At 41.8% G+C, this 27,958-nt stretch overlaps 1 protein-coding gene across 1 annotated transcript in view; it reads left to right on the top strand.

Annotated features, from left to right (window-relative positions):
* Nucleotides 1-27,958, top strand: part of PCSK5 (proprotein convertase subtilisin/kexin type 5) — a 440,983-nt gene that overhangs the window by 381,372 nt on the left and 31,653 nt on the right. Inside the window, exons 25-32 of the mRNA XM_055310345.1 lie at nt 5,577-5,619; nt 8,176-8,312; nt 9,129-9,329; nt 13,947-14,024; nt 17,663-17,746; nt 19,261-19,456; nt 26,226-26,443; nt 27,476-27,712. Of these exons, the coding sequence (XP_055166320.1) occupies nt 5,577-5,619; nt 8,176-8,312; nt 9,129-9,329; nt 13,947-14,024; nt 17,663-17,746; nt 19,261-19,456; nt 26,226-26,443; nt 27,476-27,712 (1,194 nt within the window). The remainder of the gene's footprint in view (nt 1-5,576; nt 5,620-8,175; nt 8,313-9,128; nt 9,330-13,946; nt 14,025-17,662; nt 17,747-19,260; nt 19,457-26,225; nt 26,444-27,475; nt 27,713-27,958) is intronic.

The following is a 27,958-nucleotide window of genomic DNA, read 5'->3' as shown; positions in this document are numbered from 1 at the left end:
TTTAAGAATGCTTGGCCCAAGTGGCAGTGTCTTATCCAGTCTTGAGGCAGAGCCAAGAATAACCCCACTTCCTGGTGCTCTGTCTCATTTACAGAATCCTATCAGAAACACATTTCAAATTAAAAGTGAATTTTTAAAAAGAAGTCTATATAAACATCTGCCATGGTTTTAACCAAACCTCATGGAAGGTCTGTCTTGTCCTGGCGATACAGACTTAGGAATTGCTGAGAAACAAAATGGAAATATGAAAAAGTAGAAGTGTGTCAAAAAGGGACAGAAAATGAAGACTGTGACCAAAAGACCAGTTCTCTGGGGAGAGAGGTCTTTGGAGAAGACTGTTTCCAAACATGTGGCATAAATGATTCCTGGAACTCATAACATGAGCATGCACTTTCTTTCCTTAATATATTTCTTTTTCTAACTAATTCCATAGCACACATTTATGAGGAAAATATAGAAACATGTATGTAGATATATACACACACACATACATAAAATCAGAAATAATTACTATTAACACTAGCTTTTTCTTATGATTTTTGATAGTCATATCTGTACATGCAGATAGATATGCATACATATTATATACATATCTAGATGTGGATTATCATCCTTATTCACATAGCCTACCATGAAAATGTTTCCATGTCATTAAATATCCTCGAGAAACAAAATTTTAATGTATAAGTGTATCATACTTTTCTAAAGTATTCTCATCAGATGAATTTTCATGTTGTCTTTCATAGGACATAATCACTGGTTATTTAAATCTAGAAGGTTTTCTCTGGAGAACACATTTACGTACAAAAGCTGTGGAGGGCAATGGGAGGGTGAGAAAAGTGGAATCTAGTCAGATCATTCAAATATGCTCATTTACATCTATCTTTTCAACTTATTTCCCAACCCCAAAATGCTAGGTGAACAAGTTAATTAGAATCATAGAGTCTGTCTATAAATATGGAAGGGCTGAAAGTCTAGTGGAGGAAGTCCTTATACACATGAGATGTGTGAACCCATCAGAGAACCATACCTTCTGGTTGCTACTTTAAAGAATCAAGTGTAAAACATATTTCTGGAAAATTAGTATATGAATTTATGACCTCAGGTGTGGCATTCTGTTAGGTATGGCCTAAGTCACTCATCTCTGAATAGAAATATGCAAGACAGCCCACTGACCTGCAGAAAAAGACAGGACTTGTATTTACAATCATTTTGTTATTACATTTTCTATTTTATTCTTCTACTATATATTTTTTAAAATGTAAAACATTCATGCACTAGCACACAAATAATTCATACACACACATATGTACATTGCAGGCATATGCTAAATTTTTTAACTAATGAGGTGATCAGTCAAAACAGTATGGATATTATTACTTTAGATTCTGGAATTAGGGAACTTAAAGAGTATTGTGGGGCTAGAAACCTATGAAGAATGGACGAAGCATCAGTTTGGCCCACTACTTTGCTTTAGTGTGAGAAGCACTCGGAAGGCAAACACAGGCCCAAGTACGGTCGAGTCTGGAATACAGGCGATTGGAACTGGGAAGGTAACTAAGCCAAAAGGTTGAAGTCATGTGGGAAAAGCAAGCATCTAGGGATGATGAATTACAATAAAGCAGGTGCTGCTTTATGGAACGCTTACAGGTGTGGCCTAAGAGGTCAAAGCCAAAGGAGCCTAATGAGTCTAGGACACCTGAGGAAGGACTGAAGTAGGGAAGAACCTGGAAGCCTCTCAAGAGCATAAATTTAACGTGTCCGTAGTCTATCATCCTGGGGCAGTAATAGTCGGTCTGTGCAGTAAAGGACTACAGAACTGACAAGTTTCAACGGGCAGTGGTAAGGAGGCCTGGCTACCATGGGGTCTGGATGGAAATCCAGAAGCCTGAAAATAAATCTTGAAAGACAAACTATGCTGACCTTAACTTTTCCCCACAGTTTTGCAGAGGCAATTCCACTCAGCCAATATACCTGATCCATGGCTAATTCTGGCATATCCAGATATTATAATGATAAAGGGCTATTCTTTAAATTAGAAAAAAAGAATGTCTCCTTTGTCTCCTTCAAGTGAAAAATGAATATACAATAATTTAGAAAACCAAATTAGAATAATTTTAGCTTCTATGTATCTTTAATTATGTGACTCCCAAGTTTATGTAAACCATAAGCAACACATTCTTCTTCTCTGGACATTTTGACAATTTGGCTCCATTTCAAGTTTAAAATACCACTTTTCCAATGCATTTTGTGAGTTAGATGTACGTAACTCCTTTTTTTTTTTAAAGATTTTATTTATTTATTCATGAGACACACACACACACAGAGAGAGAGAGAGAGAGAGAGAGAGAGAGGCAAAGGGAGAAGCAGGCTCCATGCAGGGAGCCCGATGTGGGACTCGATCCTAGGACTCCCGGATCACACCCTGGGCCAAAAGGCAGGTGCTAAACCGCTGAGCCACCCAGGCATCCCTGATATATATAACTCCTAATGTAGCCCTGATCCATCCGTATACAAGGATGAAGCCTATAGGTATTACTGAGAACAAAATGGCAGAGGGTGTAAGTTGACCACAGGGTGAAGGTGACAGCAGCAGTCAACATCTCCATGAGAAGGATGACTTTTCCATGAGCCCCAGCACTGACAAAGCTAAGGAAACTATGGAAAAGTGACACAAAGGATCACAAAGACCTCTCCAAAGAGAGGGGACATCGTAGTCCTGCCCACCCCACCCCATAGAAACTCTTTCTACAATAGAAAGAGTTCTCTCAGTAAAGTAGGCTGTATCTCCATCATGACAAGGCATCTGCTCATACATTCTCCTTAGTGGGGATGTGAGCAGCTGGAAGCCAGTAACTGTTTCTGAAGGCTTTTTTTCCCCAAATGTGTGAGGTTCTCTCCGAATTCTGACTGAACTTGCCCCATGTCCCTTCAAACTGTGTTCTCTCAGCTCAAAAGTTTGACAGCACCAAGTAAGCAGAGCTATTTAAACATTTAAACTTTGGATACCACCACCAAGACAGTCCATGATTCTAGCTTGTTTAGACTCTTCCACCCCCAGCTCCCAAACACACACACACACACACACACACACACACACACACACACACCACTACAAGCCAGGAAAATTCATCTTTCTCCTTAAGCCAACCCTCCTTACCATCCAAATGCCAATTTGACTTAGAGTCAACTTCTAGGTTTGGGACTGTTACCTTTCCTTAATCCCATAACAGCTGCTTCTCAGTGGTCAAGCTAAATCCATTTAGCTTATGTCTGACTTGTGGATCTTCTGGGGTGGAAAATTTTTTTAAATAATTCTTATTCTTCAGAATAGCCAGTAATAATGAGAAAGACTAATGGGCATTCATAAGCTGTTATAAGACATACTTCCTGTACTATGCATTATTCATTTATGCAAACTATTGTGAAGGTACCAAATTCACTGTGCATCTGGGCTGGAAAGGTCCCTGGACTCAAGATTACATTGGTATGCACATTTCTGAGGCTTGGTTCTGTTTAACATTTTCATCAGTGACCTGCTTAAAGGAGCAGAGAGCAAACTCATTAAATTCCTAGATGGGAGGGATGGCCAGAACATTAGAGAACAGGATTAGAATTTCCCCAGCCCTTGCCAAATTAGCAAAACTGTCAGAGTCAAATATGTTCATCGGGGACAGGCAGGGAAAAGTAAGCTGCCCAACTGTGAGCTGAGTAGTAGCAGCTTATTTAGGAATAGAACTGAAAAGAATGCAGATGCAAGCATAGACTTGTAGCAGGAAATAAACTTACCCAGTGGAACCACTAGTGTTCTCTGGGGCATTTGTATCCCACCTTAAAATGGATTCAGATCCCCAAACAATGGATTATAGATGCATAAAGCCCCCTCTACACACTCTCAGGAATTCTAAGAATTTCGGTGTGCTTTTCTTTTTCATGGTACCTCTAGCGTCAGATTCCTTATATCACTTAATTAGCCTGCTTTATGGTTCATTTCTCTGTCCAGCTCTGGTCGCCCTATAACAAACCATGTCACCATCTAACAGACACGAAAACCATTTCCCTACAGTAAGCATATCATGGTCTCCTGCATTACATGGTCTGGCTATGTCCTTGGCTGTCTTGACTCTTGTTCAATCCTTCCTATATAAGGGGCATGGCTGGATCTGGCCCCAGTGTGGATCATACATTGCCAAACCCCGCTAGACTCATTTTCAGAATTTTTAACTTTAGAAGAGTCTTAGCAACCATCTTCTCCAACCAGATCATTTTGTACCTGCAGAAATCAGAGCCCACAAAGCAGAGCAACATTTATGCAAGTTCACAAGGCAGTTAAGCCAGGGGTAAAACTTCAAACTAGAAACAGATAGCCCAGTTCCCAGGCCAGTACCCTCTCCACTGCATCATCACTAGGCTATTTCTAGAATGTCCTATCAATCCCTGGATAAGTGGCAGAGCCTCTCATAGAAATTTTTTCACAACAACTTTTGGTGTAATACATTAGCCATATGATGTGTCATATGCAATAGTATTGCCTTGCAACATCCCTAGGAGAACCCGAGATGGACATTTGGCTAAAGATTTGAGTGAGGGACAGACTTTGTGAAAACCAAAATAGAGTCTAGAGTAGATTAGAAAGGAAAGCAGTGCACAAAGTTCACAGGACATAATTTTGTTTGGTTTAAGTAAAGTTAAAGGTCGCATACAATCTTCACATTCTAAAGAGGAGTAATTATTTTTTCCATCTCCTATTGGAATGAAAAGCGCAGAACTGGAATATCACAGAAACTTAACTGGAGGTAGCTCTGTGAGTCACAGGAATTGCAGGGCCAGCCAACGGAAATTATAGAATTCCCTTAATAATTGGATTGGGAATTGGCATCTTTCAGGGAGGGTTATAACGAAGGGAAATAGACTGAATTAGTGATTCTCAAAGCCCTTTCTCTCTCATTAAGTCCCCAAAAGCTGTAGGAAAGAGTCCCTTCTCTGACCCAAAAGGGACACATTGAATCATTGTACTTAATGAGAACAGGACAGTAATGTAAGCCTCTTCAAGAGGTTTGTGAAGTACCCAACACAAAGTAGATACTGTATTGGAAAAAAATAATTGTCCAGGTTTCAAAGGAGCCTCCCAGATCACAATCCCTCACATTGCCAGGCATTTAGGGTAGCTCATGGAAAACCTACCATTCAGAGTAGGAAGCCCATAGCCCCTTCCAAATACACATGTGTGGATGTTTGATGCCTTTCCCTCAGTAGAAGCCAGGAGATGCTTCATGAGGATGGTTCCTACTCTGCAATTTGAAGACCTAGGAGCTTGAGACTATACTTCTTGGAAATCAGGGCCAACTCTTCACGAGAACTCTTATTTGACTAGCTTTGATAAAGCTAAGTCATAGCATACATCTTGTTACTAATTAAAAATGGTATAATCTGTGCGAATATCATTTCTGGACAGTGCCTTTCATGAAACATCCCATAAGATTGTTGGTCTCAAGCCACGACTTCTCCAAAGCCCATTTTTCCAAATGATGGACTCTTGGTAATTATTATGTTTCATTATTATAATTTTCTTCTAGATGATCCAGGAACGTGTACATCATGCACTACGGGGTATTACATGTAAGTCTGGCATTTTTTTTCATGGCACTAACTTTTCTGCAGTTTAAGCATTACTGACTTAATCCTAAATCCAGTGATTAAAGCAAAGAGGCCGTGCAGCCTGAAGCGACTCTGCCCTGTCAGGCTATTAATGAACAATTCTTGGATTTAGCAATAAGAGCCCAGCTGTTTTCTCGCCTCAAAAGGAGGCCCTCTTTTTCTTGGTCCTGGAAGTCACCCAACCTGACACTGGTGTCTAGGAATCCTGCCATGGGTTACCAGGATTCAGACCTTGCTATTCATGGACAAACTTTAACAATATACCCAACCCCACGCAAGCTATTTCCAAATGTTTGCTTGGAGATCTTGTCCTTAACAGGAGTCAGAAAGTCCAGGATGAAAGCAGGTGCTTTATGAGCTCTGAATCATCTTCTGGGTAATGAGACACATGGACCACTAGGTTAAAGGAAACACAGATAATAATCATTCCCAGAGGTCTCCAATTCAACGCTACAAGTAAAAGATGGTAGGTCTCAACATCACCTCCCCTTCCTATCTTAGTCTACCTCCTAGGGCACACTGGTGCCTATCTTGGGAGAAAAGATAAGAAGGCAGAGGAGAAGAAAAGGAAGGCCTAAATAATGCATAAGCTGCATAATTCCTCCCTGTCATGCTAGGAACAGGGGAGTTTTATGGTAAACTCATCCACCAGTTATTCTCTTCACCTTTCCACAAATGTTGCTAGGGACACGGGATTGATGTTACTTTCCAGAGGAAGAAACTGAAGGTCAGAGAGGCTGTGGGTTTCCTCATGTTGTACCACAAGCCAGTGGGCGGGGGGGGTCCAGGTTTAGGTCGCCTCAACTTTAGTGGGCTGGGTCCTCCTGTCACCACACTGCCTTTCACCTCTATCACATCAAGATTCAAAAAGAATCAGTTAGCCTTATCATTACCTAAGCGTATAGTTGTCATTCAACTCTTGTAGAGTAGCCTGTTCCCTTCTACATTAACTAGGTCTACATCTCCACATTCTTGACCTACTGATTTAATTTACTGCTCCATTTAAACAGGGGAGGAAGGATGGAGAAGAGGCCCCCAAACTTAATTATTATAAGGTAGTACAGATGAAAGTAAATGAGCAGAAAGCAATCTGTCAGCATTTACCCAGCACACAGCCCGCCACAGACCACCTGGGGCAGAGACCAACAGCAGAAATGCAAACATTCTTTGGTGAGGTCACATGGTTGGGGGCACAGAATATTTCTCGAAGAATGAAGAAAGGAGAATTTAGACTCAAATAGTGACGACACAGAAGTGGATGACAGAAAGAAAAAAGTGGGTGAGGAGTTCCTCCATCCTGGTTCTTCTTCACTGCATCCCTCCAGCCTAACTGCACACTTCCTCATGTTGACATGAGAGCACACCCCTCGAACATGCATCCACTTCCCCTGTCACCCGGGAGCATCCCCTTCAACCTTGGAGCCAGCCCTGCTCCTGCGTGCTGCTGGCCACTAATGAGCAGGTTCCAGAAAACCCCTTGAGAGACGAACACACTGAAAGAACGTGCCCAGTATCACTGAGAGTAAAACATGAGATACTTGTTTCAAGAAACATGCATTTATAACCCTTTAGAAGGTTTAGTAACTCTGAAGATAGCGAATAAAACACTATATAATAGAAGTTGTTAGTGAAGAAATAAAAACTTTCCTCAGATACCTTGTCATTGCTCTGAAATTCATCAAAGGGCAAAGATCAGCTTGATTCCACTCCCCCTTCACATGAGCCTGTAATTCAACCGAGTCTGAAATACAACACTTAGAATGTAGAATAAGAAGGGATAATATGCATAAAAATATAAATACGTACAAGCTAAGACACTTCCTTCTTAATATTAATAATCTAGCTGTAAAAAATCATAATAATAAATAATCTAGTTGTAGACATTTTGGTATGTTACTTGAACTCAACACTGAGCCGTTTCCTAGTGTTTGCATGGAGACCTTGTCCCTATCAGGAGTCAGAAAATCCAGGATGAAGGCAGGTACTTTATGAGCTCTGAATCATCCCCTGAATTCAACTCTACAAGTCAAAGATGGTAGGTCTCAATATCACCTCCCCTTCCTATTGCCATGTGACAAAAGCACACAAGCTATTCAAATCCCAGGTAAGGCTTTAACTCCCTATGGGTCTTTGAGTACTTAACCTTGAGACTCAGTTCCCTTAACCAGAAATTCAAGACGAGTAATAGCCACCATATGGGAATTGCATGGAAGTTGAAATGAGGCCTTAATGCAAAATCCATACTCCATAAATGAATATTAGTACCCTTTCCTTCTCCCCAGCCTCTTCACAGCTGATGGGTGAAGGGTCCTCAGGGTCCAGAGGAAGGTGGTTCATGACTTGCTTAGTGACCATACATAGACCAAGACAAAGTTTTTGCCTTTGAAACCCAAATATCTATACCTGTTAAAAAATGATGTGTAGACAAATGTAAGGATTAAATTAAATTAAATTGTGGTGGTTGAGAGAAATACATCAACATAGCTCATGGAAGAAACTCCATCTCTTCCTCCCTAGGTTTGACCACCACTGTTATAAAACCTGTCCTGAGAAGACCTACAGTGAAGAATTTGAATGTAAAGCATGTGATACCAACTGTAGCAACTGTGACCAGCATGAGTGCTACTGGTGTGAAGAGGGCTTCTTTCTCCTGGGTAAGCCCGAGAATGGCATAGCACAAAGGAAGAAGAAGGCTCCCAAGCCCCATCCAGAAATAAGAGCACTTGCTTGATTGGTTTCAGACTTTTCCTATGCCTCTTGTCCAAGGATGGATTTTAATTTGGTTTGAAAATAAACATTAGCCAGGACTACTTCCTTCTGCTTTTATTACTGAAGCAGAGTTCCTAGTTCACTAATTAATTTCAAACATCTCCAAGCTGATGGAAACAAGAGTGAAGGGGGTGGGTGGTGGGAACATTGAAGATAAATGCCTTGGAATGAATCACCTGGAATATTCAGAACCATGACTCTTGCCTTGAGACTCAATCCACGCTATATATTCCTAAGCACTGTAAAAGTTAAACAGGATCCTTTGTCTTCGGTTTTGGGCAATCCCAGATGGTTAGGAAAGAAACACACTAGGAGTCTTCCAGTCAAGGGACTAACAGTCCAGTGCTCTTGAATGTTTGCAGGAGAAGATGGTGCGGCGGACAGCCCACATTGATCCCCAGCAGTTCTGCACAGAGATTCATTTTATTTGTTCTCTTCCTAAGCCCTAAGAATTTAAAGCTCTTTACTCTATGCTCTTAACCCCTTAGCCCCTTGAGCAAACTTAAATGTTTGGTTGAAAGAGGACTGAAATATTGGATTTAGGACACATTTCTTGGTTGAAATAGGCTTATGTCATTTTGGTTTCTATAAAAACAAACTCAAACAAAAAATTGGTCCTGAGATTCCCCTCAGCCTTGCATGGAGCACCAAGCCAAGCTGGCAGGGACTCACCCTCATGCCCCCTCTCTGTTCTCATGCAGGTGGCACTTGTGTGAGGAGATGTGGCCCTGGCTTCTATGGCAACCCGGAAGTGGGAGAATGTGAGCCCTGCCACCCGGCCTGCAAGAGCTGCGTTGGCCTCGGCCCCCACCAGTGCAGCAGCTGTCAGGAAGGACTGCAGCTGCAGCATGGGACGTGTGTGGGTCCTGCCCAGCCCCACGTGGAAGGCAAATTCTGGAATGGTATGTGCCTCCCAAGAAAGAGAGAGGTAGAGTATGAGCAGGTGTCTGGCTACCTTCTCTGCCTGCCTTCTCCCACCTTAACACTTGCTTTTGGGATATCCCAGAGACAAAGGCAGGGCAGTGAACCAAAGCTCAGAGTGGGAATCCAGTTTGGGCAGGATTGGGTAGGAGGCTGTGGTTGGTTGGCATCTGACCTGGTGGGAAACCCAAGCACACCTTTCGGTTGGTATGGCCAGGGAGTGCCTATCCGGTGGAGGAGACCTCGGAGCAGGTAAGGAGAGAACTGTAGGGGAATGGCCCAATGACCATTGTCTCAAAGATTTCAGAGTAGCTTTGATCCAAGGGAAAGGAAAACGACTGGCAAGGGTGGGCTTTTTCAGCTGGGCAAGGAAGAATCACTCTAAAGTACTAGATCTTAAGCTGAGGCAGCTAATCTGGCTGGCTGATTAGAACTTAGCATCATTCAAGGTTGCCTTTTAAAAGCTCCCCTCCAAGCGTGCCTGGGTGGCTCAGTTGATTAAGCATGTAATTCTTGATTTTGGCTCAGGTCATGATCTCCAGGTCATGAAATTGAGCCTCGAGTCCGGCTCTACGTTCAGTGGGGAGTCTGCTTGAGTGTCTCTCTCTCCCTTCCTCTTCCCTCTGCCCCTCCCCTGTCTTTCAAATAAAATAAAAGTCTTCCTCCAGTTGCAGATAAGGAAAGTGGGGATTTTTGATGGGGGCAGGAGGAAGGGTGTGGAAGCTTGCAATATAATAGTAAAGGCTCATGCATGTTCTTTCCTACCTGCATCTTCAATACTGACCTCCTCACACAGGAGCTTCAGTCACAGGCTTCCTTGCAAAGAAGCTACAAACTCCAATGACCTCTCTGCAAGGTAGTTACAAACTCCAATTACCTCTCTGTGTCTCCGGTGGTTAAATAACAAAACCTGCTGGAAAAAATCTGACTCACATTCTATGCAGAGATGCTCATGAAAACAAGGGATGCTCTCCCGTTTGATTTCAAGGCAAGGATTTGTTTTTTAAAAAAAAGGTCATTTCAGTGCAGCAGCAGAGGAGGTCTGCCCAGGATGAGTCTTCAATGGGCTGGGGAGACAGATAGATCCCAGGCAGGAGAAAGGCTCTTGCTGGATTTCAGAGGAGGGACATCCATGGCGACTATCCACCACGACAGTGTCACCATGTGTGACTTAAAGGAAAAGCAGCTCAGAGACCATCACAAACCCAGCAGCCAAGGGCCACGGAGAACATGGGCCAGTTTCAGAGACATAGCTGGGAAGACAATCATTCAATCCAGATTGGGATATCTTCTGTGAATTATAACTGGACCCAAATGCTGAAAACGAGTTTGTCTGGCATTCAGGCATTTAAGAGGCAGTGCAAGCCAAGAGGAAAATAGTCTGGTGCTGTGTTTCTAGCTCAGAACATCTGTATTTTATCTGGCATCCAGATGATGAAAAGGTCCAGGGAGCCAAGAGTCAGAGCAGATTTGATTCCCCAAATGATTACACATCCCTTTCAACTGGACTACGCACTTTGCAAGCAGAAATCAAGCCTTGATTGTTCCCCTTTGTCAGAGCACCACACCCACCCCTCTGCATTTTCTAGTGTCAAAATATAGTGTTTTTGAAGAAAGGAAGGAGTTAGTCCATTTGGGGATCCAGCACTAATAAGGGATTTGGGAAGCAGATGAGAATGTTTCTCATGGCTGGACAAAAGCAATAAAGTCAATGACATGGATGTACTTTTCTATGATCTAGGAAATCAGACATGCAGACTATTAACAGTGAGGAAAAACTGTTTCTTCACTGAGCAAGGTAAGGAGGTAGCTCAGCTACCCCAGCAGAATTTAGACACCACTGAGGTAGATAGTAAGTGGAAATGCACTCCTTCAAGTCCTGGGTGTATTTGAGCCAATGCCTACATCTTACTCCTGACTTCTCTTAAAACAAAACAAAACAAAACAAAACAAAGTTGAGGCTGTAATAGGAGGGCAGAAGGTTCCAGAAAACAGGCACTAATTAGCCACACCTTTAAAATGATGCTAAGCAGGTTGCAGTCATCATGGGTCAACTCAGAGGGAGCTCCAACAATGTATAGAACAGTTATAAAAGAATATAGCTGCCTATGTGCTCTCAGCAAGGTATTGTGGTTTTCAACACAGTTGCAGATCCATGTAGAAAAGGTGAAATGGGACAAACTTCAGTCCATTCCTCCACCCACATGGCTTCCCAGTGGAAACAATAAGATCTTGTTTGCATCCAGAGACTGCAACCGCCCCCATCATCTGTGCCAGCATGTGTTGGGGAAATAGCCTTGAAATAAAAATCCAACTAGATTTCACTGAACCCCTCTCTCAGTGAGGTGGCTACTTACAATGAGAGGACCATCATTCTTTGTAATTACACACGCTGTGGGAATACCTCCCATCCCAACCCAAGGATGGAGCTTTCCCCACATGTTGGCCATGCCTGGTAAATCCTCCAGCCAAGACAAAGGAATCTCCAAAGATGGCCGCCCAACTCTGTTCTCCTGCCAGCAAAGAATCCCTTGCATGGAAGCATAGATGCCTACTGGATCCCCTGTCTTAGTCACAATCTATTGTGAAGATTACTCAGCCCTCTGTCCCTGCATGACAGCAGAACCAACATTAAATAGGCTGCTAAAGGCTTTAGCAGTGACTCAGGCATCACAGAGCAACCATTGGTGAAAACGTTCGGGTGTGGCACGCCCCAGATTCGGCTGCTTTCCTGAAACCATTGTTGGGAATGGAAACAGTTTACCCTATTACTGTTAAATCATGTGGATTTTCTTAAGTGGTTTCCCCCTGGTAGTGCCGGGAAGTCCCAGAAATAATTCCTGCACATTTCCTCTACCCACCTATTTCCATCATCGATTAAAACCTTGTTTGTCACAGGCTCCAATTACATATTATGATGATAGTTTAATCTACAAAATACAGACATGGCAAATTAACTTTTTATCTTTGACCACATCCTAACAATTTCTCACTAGACTGTCTTTTGATCTTAATTCCTATGCCCAGAGGAAGCCTAGAATTCCAGAATCAGTCACAACACTGAGAGCCACATGTAAATAATAAATCTCAATGGTGGGGAGATATGTTGCCTGTGAGCAACTGAATCTTAGAGAACTTTTTTTAAATTTTTTTTTAATTTATGATAGTCACACAGAGAGAGAGAGGCAGAGACACAGGCAGAGGGAGAAGCAGGCTCCATGCACCGGGAGCCCGACGTGGGATTCGATCCCGGGTCTCCAGGATCGCGCCCGGGCCAAAGGCAGGCGCCAAACCGCTGCGCCACCCAGGGATCCCGAATCTTAGAGAACTTTAAGAATGCCACAAAAATCTGATTTTTAGAAGGACTTTGTAGATCTCTCTATATCTATATCTATCTATCTATCTATCTATCTGGTTGCCTCACTTAGAAATAAGAACATTATTTTTACTTAATTAACAAACCAGAACTCAGTGAAGAAAACCCATGACCCTGGATGAGTAAATAATTACCTGTGGCCCACTGGATCCAGGAAGGAACCACCTGTCTCCACTTGCACTGATTGTTAAATATCCAGGAATTTCACTGGGGGATCACTAAACCACTGGTAGGTTGACATCCATTATGGTGAGAGTATTTACACCACAGAAATTGGCAAACACTACAAATCAAGTTTTTTGTTTTATTTTCCAAAAAGTCATATTACACCACTGCTTTGACCTCTTTCCCAACTATTTTAAAATCCTAATTAAATCACTAAAAAGTCTCTCTAGTGCATGTAGGTTTTAGAGTTCAGCGTACCAGAATTCAAATCCTGGCTCTCTTCTTTACTAACTGTGTGACTTTGAACACGTTACTCATCTTGTCCGAATCCCTCACCCATAAAATAGGAACATGGAACTATTTCAGCCAAGGTCATCTGAGAATTAAATGAGAGAACACACAGAAAGCTCCCAGGACAGAATAAGACACAATAAAAGTTATACTGCTCCCCAACCCTTTAACCTGACCCTGTCTTCACACAGGAAACACTAGTTCACTTTTAAAACAATCTTCCCTGTCATGAGAAAGCAAGTAATTTGGGGAGGCTAGGTCAGGGAAAAAATAGTTCCAGAAAGAAGGCAGCAAATAATGGTCAGCTGGGATGCCTAAGAGCCAAGCAGAGTCTTGACTTAATAATGTGTATAAAGATATCAATAACAGAGTTATTTATAATAACCAAAAAAAGAGGGGGATGGAGCAATCTAAAAATGTAACAAAAGAAAAAATTAAGTGAATTACGGTTCATGCAAATACATAAACAATTAAAAATACAGTGTATGAAGAATTTTAATAGCAAAAATGCCTATAAAATAATATCAAATGCAAAATGGTCAGTATGGTATTTGCAGAAGACGTAGATGATTACATGCACACATCCATGTGTAATTATACACTCACATTCAATATGAAGATGGGAAACCTACGGGCTGAAGAACACATCTCTGGCACTTCTGAGTGGTAAGGTGAGAGGCGAAACTGACCTTTATCTTTCTTGCATTAAAAAAATAAAACACTTTATTTTGTTTTTTGTTTGTTTGTTTGTTTTTAATAAAAAAAGAGCCTGTGCCCACTGCAAGTCCATCTTTGGTGAAGAGCCTGCCACAGAAGCCACGGCGGAAGTTTCAAATCAAAAGAGGTAACAGGGAAGTAGGGAGAAGACAATCGCACTGAATCAAAAACCTTTGTGATATAGAAACTAACCCAAGAAGCTGGGCTACAAGGAGGAAATGGGGTGCAGAATTCCTAAAAGGAAAACAGAAAGAGGTGGTGACCACAACGTAGGCACTCAAAGGCCAAAGACTGGGAGGAAATTCAGCAATGGAGCTTTCTGGAGCATTTAAGAGAATTCCTGATGTGCTGAGTGGTTATCTCTGGGAGAGGCTATCAAGAGAAAGAGAAGGCTCTGGTCCTGCAGCTCTATAAGAATAGGCTGGAAGAGCGCTTTTTGCCTTCCCTGTCACTGTAGTGTTATTTGGAAGAGCTGAGATTGGAAAAAACAAATAAACACTAAGTGGTCACCAAGAGTTCTCAGTTAGAAAAATGAACTATGATACATCCATGCAATGGAACAATATGGAGTCATAAAGAAGAATGAGGGGGTTCTTTATATAGCCATAGAGAATGGGCCCGAAAATACATTACAAAAAAAAAAAAAAAAAAGGCAATGTGATAAACAGTGTGAATAGATATAGTTTATATGAAAAAGACGGAGAGGTACTTCACGATATATTCCCTTTATTCGGTTTTTAAACTGTGTTAGTATTGCTTATTTAAAACAAAGTTTTTAAAAATAAAACTTCTGTTTTATATGGTTTAGCTATAGTCGTTTCTGAAGAAGAGACACTACATTTTCCTGGTCAGGGTAATTTTTTTTTCTTTGAGGTCTTGTCCAGTCCAGAATTTCTGGAGTGGAAAAAGAAAAAAAAAAGAAAAGAAAAGAAAAGAAAAACTATGCTCAAGGTCAAATTTTACTTGTTGTGATTAAATCACTAATCTTTTATGAAAAAAGTCCCTGTCTGGCAGGGACAATCCATTGCCGCACGTAATTGCTGTTAACTGTGTGTACAGATCTCCCTCTAGTGGTAGCATGCAGGCATTACAGAATTTTATAACCAACGTTTCACAGTAAAATACCAAATTGCCAGAATGTGAGACGTATGTAATTATAAACACATGCATATATGTAGATATATACATTATATTTAACAAAAACTGAGAAAGTTCATTAAAATCTCATATCTTTGTAAATAAAAAAGTTTAGTATAAAAATGATAAATTCAATACCTGGAGGGAGAAAAATTTGGCCATTGGCCTCAATATACAATACTAAAGATTTTCAAGGTGTCTGATAAGTATTATTTTGCTATTATTTTTTTAAGAACTCCTCTCAGACATGAAGTATCTTGTTTTTCATTCCATTGAAATATAATTGACATGTAACATTGGGCGGGCTTAACGTGTGTGATGTGATGATTTGATGTATATATATGGTAAAATGATTACCACAGTAGTGTTAACATTACCTTGTGTGTGTGCGTGTGCGTGCGTGTGTGTGTTTGTGTGTGTGTGGTGAGAACTTTTAAGAGCTACTCTCTCAGCAACTTTCACATATACAAGAGTATTAGCTATAGACATCATGCTGGATGTTACAGCCCCAGCACTTTTTCATCTTATAACTGGAAGTCTGTACCTTTTGGTGTCCTTTCATCCATTCCTCTGACCCCTACCCCTACCCTACCCAGGGCCACCACCAATCTACTCTAGGAGTTTGGGTTCTTTTTAGGTTCCACACAGAAGCGAAATCACAGAGTATTTGTCTTTCTTGCTCTGACGTGTTTCACTTAGCATAATGCTCAAGATTTATCCATTTGTTGCAAATGGCAAAATCTCCTTTTTTATGGCTAAATAGTGTTTCTTTGTATACATATACCACATCTTCCTTATGCATTCATCCACCGATGGACACTTAGGTGGTTTCCATGTCTTGACTATTGCAGTGAACATGGGAGTACAGGTACCTCTTGAGGACTATGATTTCATTTCCTTCAATTATTTACACAAAAGTGGAATTGCTGGTTTAAAAGGCCTTCGGGAAGACACTAGGTCCTGTGGAGATTCCCGCTGTCTCTTGTGAGGTTCCTATGCCTGGTACTGCTGTGCACAAGGCTAATTGAACTCTTCCCAGCTCCCACAAGGGACCGTTCACCAGTGACTCAGTCTTCTGGAAAACCAGGGTATATTTCTTTCTCCAGACTAGAAAGAGAACTGACACTTAGCATGGCAGGATGGTCATTGATGTTTATCTGTCTATATCTACACCCACACCAATCTGTCTACCTACCTACCCCTAGTTTTCTCTGTGGCAAATCTCTGCAGCTAATTAACCAAGCCTTCAGAGAAACCAAGCAATGCCCCCTGGTGTCACTCCATATTGAATGGAGGGAAAAGAGAACTCAAGTCCAAGGCTGGGAAATGGGGAGGTAGGGTAACCTCAGAGGAAACTGGCAGGAAGGAAGCAGAAGGTCTAGCATTTACTGTGCCGCTGTGTGTGCGTGTTACACACACTGTTTCATTCAGTTCCCACGACAGTTCTGTAAGGGAACCACCATTTGCTCTCATTCTAGAGGCATGGAAAATAGGACTCTCTGAGTTTAATTACCGTATCCATGGTTACCCTCCTGTAAGCGGCACAGCTGGGCTCTGAAGGCAGGTGTGACTACAGAACCAACTGTGTCAGACTGACTCTCAGGAGAAGCAGGAAGGAGTGGGAAGCGAGAGAGGGAGGGAAGGAAGGGAGAGGGATGGGGAGATGCCAACAAGAACAATTGACTGAGGGTCAGGGTCATTCATATCACACATCCTGAGCTAGAACTTCTTTTTCAAATTTTCTCCTGTGAGACTCATGCTGATTCCAAGCAGCTCCAGAGATTCAGTCAAGATCTCATGTACTCACTGAGTGATGCCACTAAGGCTAGTCTGTAGCTCTTTGACATTGTCCTGTGGACTTGCTGACTCTCTGGAAAAGCCTGGCCACCTAATGCTCTCAAGTTGGGGGTGGGGTAAGGCAGAAAAGAACACCTCTAGTGTTTCCCAGGTTAATGGTGCCTTGACCTGGGATGGCCTACAGATCACCTGATCGACCAGAAAGCTCACAGGTGGCTCCATTATGTGAATGTTTAATGATGATTTAGAAGGAGATAAATTTAAGTTTGCATTCCACAGTGGCTACTCTGAAGAACGCAGAAACCCAAACATCGACCGATTATGAAACCTGGTTCCAAAGAACAAGAAAAAAGGGGGGGGGGGGCGTGCAGAGAGGAAGGAAAGAAAAAGTTACTCTACAAAAGACACAATGAATTCTGTTATCATCTTGGAGTGAAGAGAAATGGTCACCTAAGAATCTTGAGAAGTGATGACCTTTAACTAGAAAATTCTTTCATGCATGCATACACACAGCACACACTCCTACAGATTTCTAATATATGAAAGAAGGAACACCGGTTAGTTCAAACAGCCTCCTTGTATTTAAGGCTATCCTGTCACTGGACGTTTGCAAACAATGTCTTGATAATCCATTGGAAGAAAGAGAAAAAATAAATGAATTAAGTCTACCGTGCAGGTAATGAGCAGGTACCAGTGTTGAACCAATGCAAAATTGAAGAGGTTCTATTCAGGGCAGGAAGGAAGATTACACATGAGATCCTTTCCAACATGTTAATACAATGTATGAACCTGTTCAAAGGACACTGACTTCTGGTTTCTGTCCCTACACAGACATTTTAAGAGAACACCAGCCATGTCATCCTTCTTGTAAAACCTGTGGTGAATCTGCAACCCAGTGCACTTCATGTCCAAAAGGTCAGTGTGGAATATGCCAAGAGGTGGCAGTGGCCAAGCCAATTCACTGTCTCTCATGTACATCAGCATCATTATGTAAAAGGTTTGCAGGATTTGATCGAGTCTCCTCACTGTTCCTGTCACACTAGATACCCTGGAAAAATGCAGGGACCCAAAGAGTGACCTCTAATAAAAACTGATTTTCAGGGGCACCTTTCAGTTTGTGGAGCATGCAACTCTTGATCTTGGGCTTGTAAGTTCAAGCCCCATGTTGGGTGTAGAGATTACTTAAAAATAAAATATTTAAAAAAAAAAACCTAAAAGCAACTGGCTTTCAAAAGAAAAAGAAAAAAAAGAAGAAAAGAAAAGAAAAGAAAAATGTTAATGTTCTTATCCAAAGGCGTGATGAACTTATCTGTTGATTTGGCCACAGATTTTGTTAGGGTCTCTGGGTACCTGACATTTCTAGGGGTTCCACTACTCTTTAAAGCACATTAGCCAAAACAAGAGAACTTAGGGTAGAGACTCCAGGGGAGGGTAAATACCCTACCCATTCTTCCCTTCTTCATTTCTGAATTTAGAGGAGGAAAAAAAAAAAACAAACTCAAGTACAACCTAACAGCTCAACAGATGAACTGCTTCATCCTCTATAATAACAAAACATCAGAAACAACTTCCCTGAATTCAGGAGGTATTTTATTAACATCACTATTGAGAATTTAAGAATTAAAAGTGACCATTAAAGTGGTCATTGTGTGGGAATGTGCAATGTACATAGTGGGATGGGAGGCAAAACCGTTTAAAAGTATGAAATATAGAAGTTTACAAACAGAAATTGAAGGAATTTTCTTGGGATTTTGGAGTCGAGGGTGATTTTAAAATCATTTTCCTCAATAATGATGTTACCCCATTTTTTTTCCAATTAAAAATGAAGATCCAGATGGGCATAAGCAGGGGCACATGATGTGATGAGCACTGGGTGTGATGAGCAATTGATAAATTATTGAACACAGCATCCTGAAACTAATGATATGCTATATGTTGGCTACTTGAATTTAAATAAATAAGTAATAAAAATAAAAAGATAAAAAGATGGACTGTCCACTCCAGGTGGCGTTGGATGGAAGAGTTGCTTCTATGTTAGTGTCGAGCGGGAGAGGCTTTGGGGAAGCAGAATAGACACCATTGAGCCGCACAGGGGTAACTGCCTTACAGGAAGACAGGCGATGGTGTGAATAACCCAAATGGGCAAAGGGAGGCCCCAGAGGGACCTACACCAACACCAGTAGGAAAGTAAAAGAAACAAGGCAAAAGCCTCCCACTGTCTATTTCTTTTCTGGAGATTTAACTCACTGTGGAAGACTGAGCATCACTAATAAATACTTTGGTTTGCTGGAATTAAGTGTTCCCCATATGTAGGCCTTTGGAGAGGTTTAAAACAGCAGTTGTGAGCATCTGTTCTCTGCATGGACGTGTGCGCCGTTGGACCAGGCACACGATGACCGTCTGCTCTGCCTCCTTCCCTGGGTTTCTAGGCACCTATCTGCTGGCCCAAGCCTGTGTCTCCTCCTGTCCCGAAGGCACCTGGCCCTCGGCGAGGAATGGCAGGTGTGAGAACTGTACCGAGGACTGCGCATCCTGCTCCGGAGCCAATCTTTGCAGAAAGTGCCAGACTTGGCCAGACTTCCCTGTCTTCCTCCACGAAGGCAGGTGCTACACCACGTGCCCTGAGTAAGTTTCCCTCTTCCTTCCACGTCCCACTCGGGTTCCTCCTCCTACGGTACTTTTACAGCGATTCCTTCTGGCACCAAAGACCTCCTCCCCTCCCTGGTTACAGAGCCTCTGGAAGTGTCCCCTCGTGCCTCTGACATCACCATGCGCCACAGCAGCCAAAACGTACATAAGGCCAGATGCACGCTTCTCCCTGGTGGCTCTTATATGTACGTGTTTTTTACTTTTGTGAAAGTATGCTCTTTTTCCACCTGGTGTTTATGATCAAAGAGTTGTCTTTGAGGCTGTGGACACATGAATCTCTCTTTAAATGGTTACAGTAGGTGAGGTGTGAGGTGTGAATAATAAATATAGAATAATACCTGGTTAATTATTTATTGATTTCTCGTGGTTTCCTCAGTCCTCTGGTTTGTAATGCCTTTCTCTTCCCCTGAATGCTTCCACCTCCAGGGGTTAAAAAAAAAGAAGTGGGAACAGCAAATGGAAAAGTGTGTCACGAAACTTTTCAGTGACAAGCAGCAGAAATTCTAAGAAGGATGACTGAGACAATGTGGGGTTTATTATCTCATATAACAAAAGTTTAAAATCCAGCATTGGTTACATCAGTGGCCAACACTTCATTAAACACCCACAGTCTTTCCATTTTGCTCTTGTATCTTTCTTAGCTTGCCCTCCCCTGAGCCACGCTGTCTGCCCCGTCTCCAAACCTCACCGCCCTACTCTGCAACAACCAGAGACTCTCCTCTGTCTCTTTTTTAAAAGGAAGGAAAGCTTCCTCTGACTTCCCTTCACATCTCATTAGCCAGAATGCATCACTTACATCTGGCAAGAAGGATGGAAATAGAAGGATCAGTTTAGGCTACACAAGATTCACTCCTAAACACTCAAATAATATCAGAACACTGACAGCCAGGAAGACTGGAAAGAGGGAGGCAAGAAAGGAGTTTGGAGGGGTGATCAACAGAATCTGTCTTAAGGAATTCGAAATTTCATTTGCTCACCAATGAAAAGAGTTTGATGTTAGATCACTCTACAAGATCTATCTCAGTCGTGGCTAGAGATAGATCATCAGTATCTGTATCTGCTTCTGCTTATATAGATCCTGTAGGGTACAAACATAAGTCAGGGTACTCAAGAAGCTTCCAATCTAGTGTAGAAACCAAGCATATTCAGTTCAATTCTGCAGATAAATATTTAGCATAAGAATCGATAGTAGAAGCTAAGTTAAGTTAACTGAAAGAAGTCAGAGCCTGCAAAAGGCTTAGAGTCCAGTAGGGGAGACTTACATCAATCAGTGTCATACTTCTTAGGGCCTAGATAACACAAAGGGCTAAGAACTTCCAAGAGAAAGGAAGCCACTTAAAACCAGGTACTTATTGAGTGCTTGTGCTGTCCAGGCACAGGGCTAAGGGCTCCAAATGTACGAGACCATTAATCTCACAAGAATCCTCTTATCCAGATACTACTGTTTTCTGCCATTTGAGGGAAGAGGTAGCATGCCAGCATCACACAACAAATATGTGGTTTGGTTAGGATTTTAACCCAAATCTCCCTAGCACTCAAGCCCATGTGCTTAGTCATTATACAATGCCAACTTCTCATCTAACTGGGGTTTCTTTTTTTTAAGAATAGCTTTTTTGAAATACAATTCACATACCATGGAATTCACTCATACAAAGTGTATAATTCAATGGTTTTTGGTATATTCACAGAATTGTGCAGCATCAACATGTTTAATTTTAAAATATTTTCATCACCCCAAAAAGAAACTCCCAATTTCCCCCATCCCTAAGCAACCACTAATTTACTTTCTCTATATAGATTTGCTTATTCCTTGACATTTCATACAAATAGAATCCTACAAAAGGGGATCTTTGAGGCTGCTTTCTTTTACATAGCATATTTCCTCGGTACCTCCCTACCTGGGTATCTGGATTTTCAGATACCAATACTGGTGAATAGCTCTTTCCTTTTTAAGATTTTTATTTATGCATTTGAGAGAGAGAGAGTGAGGGAGAGCATGCATGTGCATGCAAGGGGGGAGAGGGAGAAGGAGACAGAAAGGAAGAATCTCAAATACACTCCAAGCTGAGCAGAGAGGTCAACCCCATGACCCTATGATCATGATCTGATCTGAAACCAAGAGTTAGATGTTTAACCACCTGAGCCACCCAGGCACCCCTGGTGAATAGCTCTTGAAGGATTTTCTCAGGGAAAAAATGTAGGGGAATGGAAGGAAAAGTTTAGAGTAAGAGAACCCAGGGAGATGAGGAAGGATGCTGTAAGACAGAGTCAGGGAACTCCCAGCCCTGCTGCTCCAGCAACCACATTCTAGCTGCAGCAAAGTTAGCCAAGACATGATAGTAAAACAAAGGTGAAGGTCAATAATCTATGTCCCAAAGTCAATCTCTGCCTCTTCGTTTACCTTTGCCATGGTGGCAATTTAATCATAACCACCCTTCACCAACTCTATCTTGGATTCTTTGAATGTTATAGGAATAGACAATGCAGTAAAGTGAAGAAGGAAGAGCAGCATTTTGCCTTCCTCCAATGAGTTGATTACTCAACACTTCTCCAAATCTGGATCAAGCCACTCTTCTGAAGCAATAGGAGAGTATGCAGATACACAGTAACCAAAAATTGTTGTGTTTTCTGAGCAGTAGGGAAGCTACTAACAGGTCTGAAAGTCCTGCAGACTACAGAGTCATGAGCAAGTGTTCCCCTGCTTTGGGTAGCTTTGTTACTGTAGGTCCCCTACATTTGTGTTTACAGAAAAAAACAGGGAAGATAAAGTCTGAGAAACATATAATATCCAGTTTGGCTTCATAGCTTCATTGCTATTTCTGAAAAATCACCCTTTTGGGTGTGATCCCCCATAAACCAGCAGTAATATTTGTAACAGGAACATAACCTGCAATGAAATGGTACCCAAATGTTCAGAATTACTTCTAAGTCAGGGTGCCTGGCGGGCTCAGTCAGAAGAGTATGTGACTCTTGATCCCCAGGTCATGAGTTAGAGCCCCAAGTGGGATGTAGAGATTACTTAAGTAAATAAAATTTTTAAAAAAATTACCATGTCAGCATTAGTGACCACCACTTTTTCAAATATGGTATATGTTCATAAAAAAGAAAAGTTTAAGTAGTAACATACATCATTATAGTGATTGTTTAAAAGGTAACAAAAAAAAGTGTGCTCAAATTCACCAAATGTGAAAGATATGAAGCTCTGATAGAAGAAAAATACAGTCTTACTTTAAGTGCTGGCAGTCACTGTCATAGGTGTCTATAAAAGTGTCTGGAGGTGAAGCTCCAGAACTATTCAGCTTTTGTTACATATATTTGTCTGGGCTGAAAAACTTCAGTCTAGAGTACTTTGAAATTAACAATTTAAGGCAAGTGGCCATTTCTTCTCAAAAGAAATATTATTTTTCTTCTTAACTAAACAATGAAATAAAATATTAACAAAAAAAGTTTTGTAAATGCAGGGAGAAGACAGGAGGGCAGATCACTGGGAAGATCTGTGTGATGTGAGATGTTGGGGTACCGGAGCAAATGGTCAAGAAAGAATTCTTGAGACATCTTCGGTGCAAAAAAAGGTGGTTTTATTAAAGCACAGGGACAAGACCTGTGGGCAGAAAGAGCCATACTGGAGTCGTAAGGAATGGATACTCATATATTTTCAAGTTGGAAGGGGGTTAGGGAGAGTATAAGTCTCTAAGGATTCAGAAGCAAGGACCTTGAGGGGCTAGCTGTTGTTGGGGAAAACTCACTTACTCCTGTCTAGTAAAACCTTAGTCCTGGAAGCCCTTCAGATGTAGATCAGTGGGCCTTATGTTTGGGGGATGATTGCTAACATGTATCTTGAAGAGGAGGGTGGAGTGTGGGGAGAAAGGAAGTTTCCAAAGGAATTTTACAGAAGCCTGCAGGTTGAGCTAATGTCAAGCTAAGGTTGCCTTGGACCTCCAGCAAAGTATTGACATTGATGCAGCTGAGGTCCTGGAGAAAATTCACTCTGCCTGTCCAAGTACTTGTCAATGGGCTGTAAGTTATCAGGAAATTTAATTATTTCCCCTATATTTCTTTTACCTTTGTTCTCCATAACATGTGTAGAGAAAGCTGCTTTCAGAAAGTGAAGAACCTTATGGCTGCCTCCTGACAAGTTTCTGGGATTGACATATTTTTTAGTTAGCAATAGTCTTCAATATTTTTGTATTGTGCTTTAACATTAGAAGTGGATAAAATGTTATGCTAGTAGGGAAAGAATCACTAAACAAACCATTGAAAAAAATAATATCCATTTGAGTCTTTTTCATATCAAATCACGTGGACATTTTTCTATTTCTCGTCATTCTTCCATGTTTTAGACCCTTGTGAATATCCTGACTCACCCTGATTAGCCAGGATAAATTTTCTATTTAAATCAACAGATTAGCAAACTTGATCCCATGCACTTCATATTTTTTTTCTCTTTTTTGCCTGAATCCATTCCTTTTATTTGAGCATACTGTAGGACATGCACAGACTCTCCTAGGAGAAGAATCTGGAAAAGGTTTCTTAGCGCTACATCTTTACAAATTCTTACTCAAACTGTTTGTGTTTGGTATCCAGAAACAAATCTGCAGAGACCTTGACTAGGCGTAGTGCTGAAAATTCCCCAGAGGTCAAGTAACATCACGTGGCCCAAAGCCTCCAATCTCTTGGCCTTCGGGGGGGTCAGTGCCCCCTTCTAAAACTACAGGGGGTGGCCAGTCCCACCCTGAGTCCTTCCTTTCCAGAAAGGATGATGAATAACAAGGACAATGATGAATAACAAGGACATTCCTACCACTTGGGAAATTCTACAAATTCAGAGGTTCACTAGGGAGGAAAGCCAGACCTTTCCTGGGGTGGAGTCAAATCCCTCCACACACACAGAAACAATGAATCCTCCAAATTCTCATTCAGGTAGAAGACATGATAGCTTTGAGAATGCACTAAATCCACCTACCTTCAAATTTCTCAAATTTAATCAAACTTTTATTGGGTGTGTAAAGTATTTCTATCCACTGTCTCGCCAAATTCATTTTTAACAGATTGCCTTGATTGGACACAGCAGTGGTGTCTTTGTTCTCCATCATGGTCCAAAAAAACCTAAGATACTACTGGATAGGGGAGCCTGCTTGTAGCTTTCATCCAGATACTATTTGGTTCCCCCTCTTCTCCTAAACTGCTTCATTTTCAATTTTTCTTTCTTAAAACTACATTAGGTATGTAACCTTTATTCACCCCTGTCCTATATCTTCCTGATACATTCAGTTTATTTTTGTTTACTGAATAAATAGAAGAATGGCTAAAAGAATGATTGAACAGATGTGAATGAGTTCATTAAAACATCAAGACGTCATATAGGATTGCTTATTGGCATGGATTCAAAAAGGACTCTAGTAGGCTGAGTAATTGGCTACAGTTCTTCACCCCTCCAAGTCCCCGTGCCCTCTGCTTGTCACTTTGCAGCAAGACACAGAATGGATTTCTCTGACACTTGACTTTGGGCCGGGTTGATTTGCTCTAGCCAACAGGATATTAGCAGAAGGGAAGCAGAGGCTTAAAACCTGTTTGCCTGGATGAACCTGCCTTCTTGTGCTCTGTTCTGGCTAAGAGAAGAATGTGCTCCAGTAGGTCCCTATGCTAGGGAAGATAAAGGGACATGAAGAAGACCTGGGTCCATTGTGTATCGCAGGGCGAAGCCTCCTTCCCCTGGAGTACATGCCTGAGCTCTCCCTGTACAATGACATATGCCTCGTTGAGCACAAGCTCAGCCTAGATCTGCCTTCCCACAGATGCACGGGTGATGAGTTTTGGGGTGTTTTGTCACACAGCACTATTACGGCAATAGCTGACAAACAGGTTGAAAATTATAGGAAACAATTGGAACAGATACCTAGAACATCAGAAGTCCATATTCTCTACACTGGTTTATGATTTTCCTGTTTTGCAAGCTCTAGCTTTTCCTTCAGCTTTCTTCCTCAAAGAAATTGTTTATATTTCCTTCATCTTTGATATATTTGAAAAGGTTGAGGCTTTCATATGTACTATGTTCACCAATCAGTGAGAGATGTCTATGGCATGATAATGTAATCATTCAGAGGTATAATATACATATAGACATCAGAATCCACCTTGAAGAAAGTCAGTCACATAAATATATACTCCACTGACAGCTACTGTAAATACATTTGATGTTGTGTGCTAATGTTGTGTGTGTGTGTTTAAAAGAAGCCACCAGAGGTTGGATGAGAGCATCGGAAAGCAAAAGCAGTTCCAATTTTATAGGGCATTAAACCTTTGGAGCTTTTTAAAAACAACTTCTTAACCTAATTATGAATGATCATTTTATATTAAGTACTAAATTCAGTAATTTATTAAATTAAAATTTTTCATTAAAAATGCATTAAAAGCATCTTCTACTCTAACATAAGGCTCTAATTAAAAAAGAAAAGAAATTAGGAGATAAAATGGGAACCCGGAAGATAGCCAAACTCTACGCAAATTAACACAAATTGTCTTTAAACAAACCAAATTCACAAGGATAATGCCTGTACCTTTCCTTTTTCTCCTCCCAGATTTGATTTCTAACTGCTCTTTCTTGGGAAGTCTGATGGCCTCATTCGGTCCCACAATAGCAATAGTCCCTCTAGTTTTTTCTTCAAGTCCCAAATCCTGTGCCACCAAGCATGACTCATTTCCCTAGTTGGAAAGCTTCTCCAGGTGTGCTCTGTCCTCCACACAGGGGCTTCTACGCAGCAGACAGTACGTGTATGCCCTGTAGCTCTCCTTGCAGAACATGTGAAGGAAATGCCACCAACTGCCACTCTTGCCAAGGAAGCCTCATCCTGCACCAGGGAGCATGCTGGGAAGCCTGCCCTGAGAGGCACGTGGCCATGGAGGGGGTGTGCAAGCATTGCCCTGAGATGTGTCAGGACTGCATCCATGAGAAAACATGCAAAGGTACCTGGGAGCATCCCAGGGGAGAGTGTGGCTCTCACAAACCACCCTCCCTGGGGACTGATGATCTGAGCTGGGTGGGGAGGGTGCCCATGCAGAATGGAGAGAACCAGTCTCCCTACCTTTACTGAAATATAACCACCTCTGTGCACATCACTGAGGAAATCAAAGATGAGTTTAATGCCTTCCCATATAGATTCTTCAAGCCAAGACAAATGCAAACCCCTTTGCTGCATGATTTCTTCCGCACAGGTGTACTGAGCACTTAGGAGTGTGCCACTCACCATCCCAGCTGCTAGAGATAAAAATAAGAACCCAAAGTTCCTGCCTCTTTGAGCCCAAAATCTTATAGAAGAGGCTGATATTAATGGAACACAGAGGTAGCTAGAGAATTGCCACTGTCACAAAAGATACGAAAGAAAAGTTCAGGTGACAGAATAGCACTCTGGCTAGGAATTCTTTTTTCTGGTATTATCTCCAAGAAGGGCTAATTTCCTTTCCAGAGCAAGATTCATTTAACTGGTGCTGTTCTATCGAAAGGATTCTCTTGGTGTGACTGAGTATGTTTTCTTGGTTTCCCTCAAGAGAATGAATACAAATGAAAGAAACCCACAATGCATTCCTCACACTGAGCAACCATGTCTATGTCACTGACCTACCCTATCATTGAATGAAAATTTAACTAATGCAAGGATTTTTAAACCACTTTTGGATTGAATAGAGCAAGTTTTCTGGGTCGTCAACAATACCTCCAGCACCTCAGCCATAGCTGGTCTGCCACAGCACTGCATTTTTTTTTTTTTTTTTTTTACACCTCCAAGGGGCAGATCGTTTCAGGCTGTAAACCCAGCGCCACATCATCAGGCCACCCTATGTGGTCTTCTCTCCCAAAGCTTAGAGAGGTCATGGGGCACGTACATGAAACACTCAGAACAAAGGAGCCGGTGTGGTCCGGACAGGCCAGCCCACTACAAAAGGAATGAATTCCTTTCTCCTGTGTCCTGGGGGTAACTTGCTGCATCCTCTTTCCCCTAGAATGTATGCCTCAATCGTTCCTGTACAAGGATATGTGTCATCAATCCTGTCCCCAAAGCTTCTATGCGGACTTAGGCCAGTGTGTCCCCTGCCACGAAGACTGTCTGGAGTGTAGTGGCCCCTCAGCCGATGACTGTGACCTCTGTGCTGAGCCCTCCTTGGTTTTCTATGATGGACAGTGTTTGGACGAGTGCCCAGTGGGAACTTACTATGAAAAAGAGACTAAGGATTGCAGAGGTAAAGACTCGCGGGGGCATGGCCAAGCATCCCAGGGAGCCTGACACAACTGTGGGTTTCTGCTGAGATGAAGCAGGTGCTGGGGTTTGCAGGGTTCCAGCTCCAAAGCTGTCATCCCATCCATTTCCCTCCTGCTCAAGAAAGCAGACTTTGAATCTGCCCTAATTTATTATTTACTTTTAACATGAATCATTCACAAGCTTTGACCACGTAACTTTTCTTAATAACACATCAGACTGACCCTCC

The sequence above is a fragment of the Nyctereutes procyonoides genome, unplaced genomic scaffold (assembly GCF_905146905.1).
Source record: "Nyctereutes procyonoides isolate TBG_1078 unplaced genomic scaffold, NYPRO_anot_genome, whole genome shotgun sequence".
Taxonomy (NCBI): domain Eukaryota; kingdom Metazoa; phylum Chordata; class Mammalia; order Carnivora; family Canidae; genus Nyctereutes; species Nyctereutes procyonoides.
This window is presented reverse-complemented; position numbering and strand designations above follow the sequence as displayed.